Source organism: Bufo bufo, chromosome 2 (genome assembly GCF_905171765.1).
Source record: "Bufo bufo chromosome 2, aBufBuf1.1, whole genome shotgun sequence".
Classification (NCBI taxonomy): Eukaryota; Metazoa; Chordata; class Amphibia; order Anura; family Bufonidae; genus Bufo; species Bufo bufo.
In genome coordinates this window covers 33,837,069-33,845,965 of record NC_053390.1, presented here as the reverse complement: position 1 = coordinate 33,845,965, position 8,897 = coordinate 33,837,069, and the positions used below count along the sequence as shown (strand labels likewise).

General features: G+C 52.0%; 1 protein-coding gene across 1 annotated transcript; it reads left to right on the top strand.

Annotated features, from left to right (window-relative positions):
* Positions 1–552: 552 nt before the first annotated feature.
* LOC120992127 lies at positions 553–2,269 on the top strand. Its single transcript, XM_040420902.1, has 2 exons — positions 553–743; positions 899–2,269. Exon 2 carries the CDS (start codon positions 906–908, stop codon positions 2,040–2,042), a length of 1,137 nt encoding a protein of 378 aa, XP_040276836.1. The 5' UTR covers positions 553–743; positions 899–905; the 3' UTR covers positions 2,043–2,269.
* The last annotated feature ends 6,628 nt before the right edge of the window (positions 2,270–8,897 follow it).

Here is an 8,897-nt window from a genome sequence, read left to right as displayed (position 1 = left end):
CTTTTTTGTCCGCAGGAACGCCCTGCTCTATTCTCATCTCTTTCCGCTCTCTTAAAAAAAAATAATAAAAAAAAAAAAGTTCACAGGCAAGGCCGGTTTCCATCCGACATCGCCTGGCCGTGTCCTATCTCTCTCTTTGTTTTCCGCTCGGGTCACGCAACCCAGGTGTCTTCAAGGTGGTACGCCCACCTCGCATTCCCACACCTACCCCCGGGCCGGGTACGCCCTGGCCCCACTTTGTCCCAACAGTCTTCTTCACAGGTACGCCCTGAACCGCCCCTCAACCCGTCCACCCAGGATCGCCGGGCTCACAATTCTCTCAGCGTCCCCTCGCTACAACCCCATCGGTTCCGCAAGGACGCAACCCTACCCACGTGTTTTTCCACTCCTTGGCTCGCCGCTGCAGCAGTCACGCGCCATCCCCCGGCTCCGGCCCGGTCAAAATGCCAGGAAACCTCTGGTCTCGCACCAGTGGCGCTTTCCTTAAATCAACACGTTCGGTCTTGTCCTTTCAGGTGACTAAGCTACTCCGTGAGTGCTCCCTTGGAATCCTTTGGCCCCCTTTTTTTTTTTTTTTTTGTCGTCCAGGTAAGTAGCGGCCACGATTCACTATTCCGGCCGCCCGGCACAGCCAATCGTGGCATCATATACTGTTCTTTTCAGGTGAACCAGGGATAATCTCGGCTTCGCCAGGTCGCTTCCGTCCCCTCTGTTCACGGCATTAACAGCTCCAGCATCTTAAGGTAAGGTTATAAACCACGCCCAGTAAGGGGACCTCGCGTCCTCCGGCCTCGCCCCGACGCTGGGCACCTCCGTCCCGCCACGCGCTTCTCTCTGTAATACCACCCGCACCCACCTCGCTTCCCCCTCCAGCTTTCCTTTCCCCTCTTCGTTTCAGCTCCAACATGTCCCACGTGTCCGACATCGAGGACGCTCTATCGATCGTGGAGTCTGCGGTATCGGAACGGGCAAGTCGCTCTTCTTACCGGACTTGGACCATCCCCAAGATGATTGCCGAGCTGGACAAGCGAGGAATCCGCCATTCGGCCACAGCCCGAAAGGCCGAATTATATCACCTATTGTTTCCTGAGCCATCCACAGGGTCCACGGAGCAGATCCCCATGTCGACCATACAGCTGTCACTAACGCAGCTACACGCCACGATAAACAATTTGTCCAGTTCCATCTGTGACATGAACACCAGGCTCCAGGCAGTCGAAAGCAGGGACGCTTCACCTGCCGCACCCTCCAGTCCCGCCCCTGGTCCTTCCACTTCCCAGCCATCTTCCTCAGGTAGGTTGTCTGGGCCGCCCGAAATAGCCCCCTCCTTTTTCGTCCCCGAAAACCTGCGCAGGGACATTCTCGCAGGCAAGGACGTGAACCTGGCTGCGGTCCTCATCTCCACGCACGACACGGTGGAAAACCGGACCATCGCTTGCGGGGACGTGTCCGTAGTCCTGAAGGCCAAAGACGCGAGGTTGAACAAAAAACTCTCCATCCCAGAGTTCGTGCTTGCGTTCAGCCTCTACCGCGACATCATCTGCGCAGCACACCCAGCCAGAAGAGAGGAGCTGGACGCATATTTATACAGGGTCACGGAGCTTGGGCACAAATACGGAGGATTTGCATATTACGACTATCACCGGTCATTTTCGGCGAAGGCAGCTGCAGCCCTCGCCCAGTTCCAGCATATCACCAACTGGGCCTCCCTCGACATGGAGCTATTCTGCAGACATTTTGCAGGTCTCAGGTCTCCTTTTTGCTCCTTCTGCCAGTCAGTCCTGCACGCCTCCGATTGGTGCCCAAGCTCCCACGCCTCCCCCCTGCCAAAACAGCAGCCGAGCACTTCGGCCCCCCAGAAACCGGGTCCGCTCCTGGACAAATTGGGTCGCCCCATCGTGTACCTGGGAAAAAACCAGTTGTGCAACAACTTCAACTCCAGCTTCTGCAACTATAGCAAATGTAAGGCGCTCCACATTTGTTCCACCTGCTTCCGGGCCCACCCCCAGTCCACCTGCTCCCAGCGCTCGGCCAAAAGCTGACTGGCCGACATTAATGTCCCCCTTCTCATCTCCCTCCTCAATACCCACCACGATCCCGCCTTCGTCCAATTCCTGCATTCCGGTTTTTCATCAGGCTTCCACACCGGCCTGGTCACCCTGCCTCGGGATTCCTGGGAGACCCCCAATCTCATGTCAGCCATGACGGACCCGGCCTCGGTGGATTCCCTTCTGCAGGTCGAGCTGCAGAAGGGTTTCATCATAGGGCCTTTTCCCACCCCTCCCTTCCAGGTCTACAGGGTGAGCCCCATTGGGTTGGTCCGCAGCAAAAATTCCAATAAAAACCGACTAATATATGATTTGTCAGCGCCTCATGCATCCAGCACCCCGAGCCTCAACTCGTTGATACCATCGGAAGAATACTTCATGCGCTATTCTTCCCTGGACGAAGCCATCCAACTCATCCTACAGGTAGGGGCAGGGGCTTGGCTCTCAAAAGCGGACATTTCGGACGCTTTCAAGCTTCTACCAATCCAGCCCCACCTCTGGAGGTTTCACGGGATCAAATGGAGGGGCCAGTATTACTTTGCCACCCGCCTCACGTTCGGGTCTAAGAGCAGCCCCTGGCTCTTTGATCAGTTCGCCCAGGCCCTCCATTGGATCCTGGTAAACCACGGCAACTGTCCCAGAGTCATACACTACCTGGACGATTTCTTACTGGTCGAGAACCCAAACCATGTGCCCGACAGGTGGAAAGCCTCCTCTGCATTTTTTTCCGCCTTACAGGTCCAGTGGCGCCATCAAAGGTTGACGGCCCTAGCACGGTCCTCACCTTCTTGGGTATCACGCTCGATACCTGCAGAATGGAAGCCAGACTCCCAGAGGACAAACTAGTCAGGCTCCAGTCATTCATTTCTGCTCACATCGGTTCCAGAACCATGTCCAAGGGCGACCTGCAGTCACTGTTGGGTTCTCTCAACTTTGCAGCCCGCATCATGCCGCAGGGACGATCCTTCACAGCAAGACTCCTCCAGTGTTACCCACAGCCTCAACCCAGGGACTCGCTGATCCAAACTGGACCGGGAAGCCCTGGCCGACCTGGACATGTGGAGGGTCTTTCTGTCAGCATGGAATGGCATCTCCATGGTTCGTCCCTCACTGGAGCCCCACCTGCCCGACCGTATACTCTGACGCTGGCAGCATCCGTCGGGTTCGGCGCCTTATTCGGCCACCAGTGGTTCGCTGATTCCTGGCCCTCCCAGATCCTCTCAGACCCTCAAGCCATCCAGTCCTCTCCTCTCCTTGAATTGTACCCCATCGTGGCAGCAGCTCAAGTCTGGGGCAAAGTATGGAGCAACATGCCCGTGCGTTTTTTCACCGACAACCACACGGTCGTCGACATCATCTCCAAAGGCAGATCCAGTTCACCCAAAGTCATGCGCTCCTGCGCAAACTCACCTGGCTTGCCCTCAAGTTCAATTTCCATGTTTCTTGCACCCACATCCAGGGTATCAGGAACGTCGCAGCAGATGCCTTGTCTCGCTTAAACCTGACTCTCTTCTTCCAGGTCATGCCTCAAGCCGACAGAATCGGGATTCCACCCCGGACTTCGGCTCTCTGATCCTGACTAGACAGGCACCTAGTCATGGCTCATACTCTCATCCGCAAGTCCCTGTCCGAAAACTCCACAAGGAACTACAGTCGGGTTGGAAAGCTTTCGAGGTATTTCGTCACCTTCACCCCAGGGGCAACGTAAGCGAAACCGCTTTCATCATGGCTTTCCTGGCATACTGCACAAGGACCTACACACTCTCCTTCAGCACCATCAGATCGTATCTGTCAGGAGTCCAGCATCACCTCATGATCCGTCAGCCAGACAGCAACCCTATCTTTTCTTCCCACGCCATCAAAGCCACACTGCGGGGTATTCAAAAATGCTCTCACAAATCCGGACCGCCAGCAACCTGTCTCAGGGGACCTGTTCAGGAACTCTCATCTCCTAGACGGCCGTCCTTTTGGCCCTTTCAGAAGCTGCATTTTCAAAGCCGCCCTCTACCAAGCTTCTAGGCTTTCTCCGGCCGGGGAATTCCCGGCACCTCTCCTCACAACTCAGGCCCGGCTCTAAACCAACTCACCCGTAGTCGCGAGCGTTTCCCCTCTCCCTTGCCAGTCTCCAAACCTCACAAATCGGGCCCCCAGTGCACATAGAATACTTCCCGACTTCCAACTCCTGGTGTCCCGTGGCCGTCCTCAAGGGTTACTCACCACACGGGCAATCGGGCTCCCGCCACAGCCCCTCTCCTTCCTTTCCGTCACGACCTCTCACGTCCTCGCAGTTTGTCAATCCACATTCGCAGCCTCGCGTCGGGTTTGGTTCAACCCCCAGTCCATCACGGGCCATTCATTCCGGATCGGAGCGCCCGCCGCCTCCAAACATGGGGTCCCGGCCCATATCATCCGTAAGATGGGCCGCTGGAAGTCCTCTTGCTTCTCACGATACATCCCGCACCCGAAAGCCGAAATCGCTGCGGCTTTCTCTGACTTAGTTCTGTAGTACCATCTTTCACAATAAAGAGTCGCTCCTTACACCTTTCCTACTCGTATTTTGCCCCCTTTATTTGGCCTACCCTCGTCACGTGGCAACAGGCACACCACCAGCCACTGTAGCTAGATTAGGTTCAGTCACACTCCACAGGCTTCGCGCCGCAGCCAGGACCACAAATGCAGCAGGCTGAATCCAGCCTGCTTTTGTGGGAGGGGCGTAGGGGGCTTCTTAAGCCCAAGCCGCCCAGCTCACCGGGTGCACGTCCTCTCTCGCCCCTCCCTCCCGACCCTTCTCTTTACATCTCCCATAGGGTATGCCCCCTTTATTTGGCCTACCCTCGTCACGTGGCAACAGGCACACCACCAGCCACTGTAGCTAGATTAGGTTCAGTCACACTCCACAGGCTTCGCGCCGCAGCCAGGACCACAAATATATATATACAGTGCTTTAAGTGGGCCAAAAGAGGTGCGGTACTCTATTAGGCGCCGTGCTCCCCCCCCTGCACATCAGACCCCCCCATCACACACATATATATTAGTTCCTCTATGTACCAGTACAGTACCCCCCCCACCACCGCACATTCGTTCCTCTCTGTACCAGTACCCCCCTGCACATCAGACCCCCCCCCCACTCATCACACACACACACATTAATTCCTCTCTGTACCAGTACCCCCCTGCCAGGGGGGTACTGGTACAGAGAGGAATTAATGTGTGTGTGTGTGTGATGAGGGGGGGGTCTGATGTGCAGGGGGGTACTGGTTCAGAGAGGAACGAATGTGCGGTGGTGGTGGGGGGGGGGGGTACTGGTACATAGAGGAACTAATATATATGTGTGTGATGGGGGGTCTGATGTGCAGAGGGGTACTGGTACAGAGAGGCACTAATGTGTGGTGGTGGTGGTGGGGGGGGGGTACTGGTAAAGAGAGGAACTAATGTGTGTGATGAGGGGGGGGGGGGTCTGATGTGCAGGGGGGTACTGGTACAGAGAGGAACGAATGTGCGGTGGTGGGGGGGGGGGTCCTGGTACATAGAGGAACTAATATATATGTGTGTGATGTGGGGGTCTGATGTGCAGGGGCCCCCTACACATCAGACCCACCCATCAGACACATATATATTAGTTCCTCTATGTACCAGTACCCCCCCCCCCCCCACCACCGCACATTCGTTCCTCTCTGTACCAGTACCCCCCTGCACATCAGACCCCCCCCCCCCCTCATCACACACATTAATTCCTCTCTGTACCAGTACCCCCCTGCCAGGGGGGGGGGGGTACTGGTACAGAGAGGAACTAATGTGTGTGGGGGAGGGGGGGTGCCTGTCACTCACCAGTACTCTTCAGAAGTTGGATTCCAAAGCAAAGTCGATGTTCTTTGCTGCACCGTCCGACTCCTGACTCCAAGGAGGACCAGTCACTGGTCGCCGCACTGATCGCTCCTCAGTCACAGGCGCGCGGGAAGGAGTTGACGTCACCTAACGTGAGGTCAACTCCCTGCCTGCGCCAGCCTGAGCCGTACTCTGCAACGACCCGCCCCCCTCCACTAGCTGCCCAGCCAACGACATTAGGGAGGAGATACTGCCAGCTCTCCGCTGCGCTCCGGTACCGGAAACCCACGTACTGGGCGCACGGAGAGGTGCTGGTACTCTCCAGGGCAATTTTTGGAAGTGGCGATATATATATATAAAAGTAACAAAAAGGGCAGCACTCCAAAAAGTAAAAGAAGAAAAAATCTTTAATTACCCATGTGGGACAAGCGACGTTTCGGCTCAATGTGTGAGCCTTTCTCAAGCAATGTGTACAGACAAAATACTGAGTATATATACCAGTAGGGGTGAATACAATCAATGTGCACTACAGCTGCGCTCAATTCATAACAAATAAGTTAATCAAATACAAAATGCAATGCATATATCAAGTTTACAATAAAAATCATAGTGAAAGTCAGTGCATAATAATATAATAAATGATCGATTAAAAAACTAAGTATACTGTTCAGTGAAATATACAGATACATATAAATACTTCATAATTATCAATCATAAGGTGAATGGTGTCAGCTGTGTATGCTGATAAAGTGCTAAGTGCTTACTGCGTAGGTCAGGCAGACGGAGGGTGAAGGAGAATGTAGAGCATAGACGGCTGTCATAATTCATGCGGTTCGGCGTGCCTGTAGCGTGACTGCGCATGTCACGATGACGTATGTGGCGTACTTCCGGGTTACGATGTGCTTGTAATACCGCAACTGCGCATTGGCCTTCTGATGTCTCTTGCACCATCTTGGATCAGGGCATCCTGCTAGTATTGCCAGGGACCTCTGTTAATGCCAGCCGATGTGTAACAAAATCAGGCGAGAGCACATATTAGTGCTCCTATAGCCTATATTGATGGCTAGGTGAGTTCAGATATGGGACACAACAAAAACAATGCTGCAGCCCACATCCGTGGTCCCAGATCAGTTGCGCACCCACACGTTAGTGTGGGGTCACACTGCATCTGTGATCAATGCCCACCCATCGCCACCTCATAGGGAGGGATCTCCTCATATATACCTGCTATGTCAACACCAGACTGTAGTCACAGAAGCACCAAAAGCATCTAAAAGCAAAAAACGTAATGACAGAAAGAGACTATCCTTATATGGGCATGCCGTCCACACTTACAGCCTCATATCTCCTCACTTCATGCTCCGTGGCCCACCTGCCGCAGAATAAGGAAAAAAGGAGAGAAGAGAAAAATAAGTATATTGTATATAAGAATAAATATAAAATAATAAAGAACATATTTTTTTGTCTTGTACAGAAAATCTCACAATATACATGAATGCGATCAACACCATAACGTACAGCCTGGAGGCAGACCAAAGATCTAGCCCACCCCAATTTTATAGTCCACATTTAGACCATAAGGTTTGAGGGAATTAAGGGTGTGAATCCACCTCAACTCCCGTCTGTTCAGGAGATTAGCCCTGTTGCCACCTCTTCTGGGCATAGGTATAAAATCGATAATACAACACCTGAGGTCTCTTTCAGTGTGTTTGAGGTCCGTGAAGTGTTTAGACACTGGCAAATCAAGCCGTTTTTTTCTTATGCTTAGACGATGATTGTTAAGCCGTGACTTGAAGTCAGTGGTAGTTTCGCCTACGTAAATTAAATTGCATGGACATGTGAGTGCGTAAATGATGTAACTAGAGTCGCAAGTTAAATAATATCGTATCGGGTATACCACCCCAGTTTGTGGATGTACAAAATTTCTACCTTTTACAATATATTTACAGTTTACAAATGATAAGCATGGGAAGCATCCTGTGCTGTTTGTTGTCAGTGTTGTCTGTCTAGATTTTTTTGAAGTCCCCACGTCAGCCTTGACTAACTGATCTTTGATACTTTTGGATCTGCGGTAGGACATTAGGGGTGGAGAATGAAATTCCTTAACGGCACTGTGGCAGCCACCCAGTATACCCCAATGGCGTCGGATGATGTTCCCTATCGCTGTACTCTGTTCCGAGTGCATGGAAATAAAAGGAATTCTGGTTGGTTTTGTTTGACGTACTTTGTTTTTAAGAGTATCATTCCTATCTAGTTTCATGACCAGTTCTTTTTTGTCATGGAGTAATTTAGAGGGATAACCTCGTTTCTTGAACTTGTTGGTCAATACATCAAGTGTGTTGTCTAACACATCTTGGTCTGAAACTATACGTCTTGCTCTTAAGAACTGGGAATAAGGCAAGGATCTGATCATATTTTTGGGATGATTACTGCTGTACGTCAATAGTGTGTTCCTGTCGGTCGGTTTTGTAAAAAGTGCAGTATGCAACTTGCCGTCCGCCAGGATCACACGTGTGTCAAGAAACTGCATTTCGATATGAGAATGCACTAGGGTAAATTGAAGTGTTTTATCAATCCCATTAAGAAAGTCGTGGAATTCGCAAAGCTGCTCAGTAGTGCCAGTCCAGATGAGGAAGACGTCGTCTATGTACCGCCACCACGCCATAGCATGCTTGAAATGGTGGCTTCCATAGACGACATCTTCCTCAAATCGACGCATAAATATATTGGCATAAGTTGGGGCCACATTGGACCCCATTGCCACGCCCTGCTCCTGCATGTAATAAGAATCTTGAAAAAGAAAGTAGTTGGATCTCAGGACAATTTCAAGGAGGGACAATATAAAATGTTGAGCTTGACTGGTCAAAGAAGAGTTATCTAACATGTAAGCAACCGCTGATAATCCCTTGCAGTGATCAATTGAGGTGTAGAGAGAGGTGACATCAAAAGATGCTAACGTTACCCCCTGTACATCTGTCAAGTCAATCATCTGCAACTTAAGTAAGAAATCGGCAGTGTCTTGTG

Bases quoted from the DNA above. Each gene is read 5' to 3' on its own strand.
- LOC120992127 (XM_040420902.1), top strand. From the start codon at position 906: ATGTCCCACGTGTCCGACATCGAGGACGCTCTATCGATCGTGGAGTCT.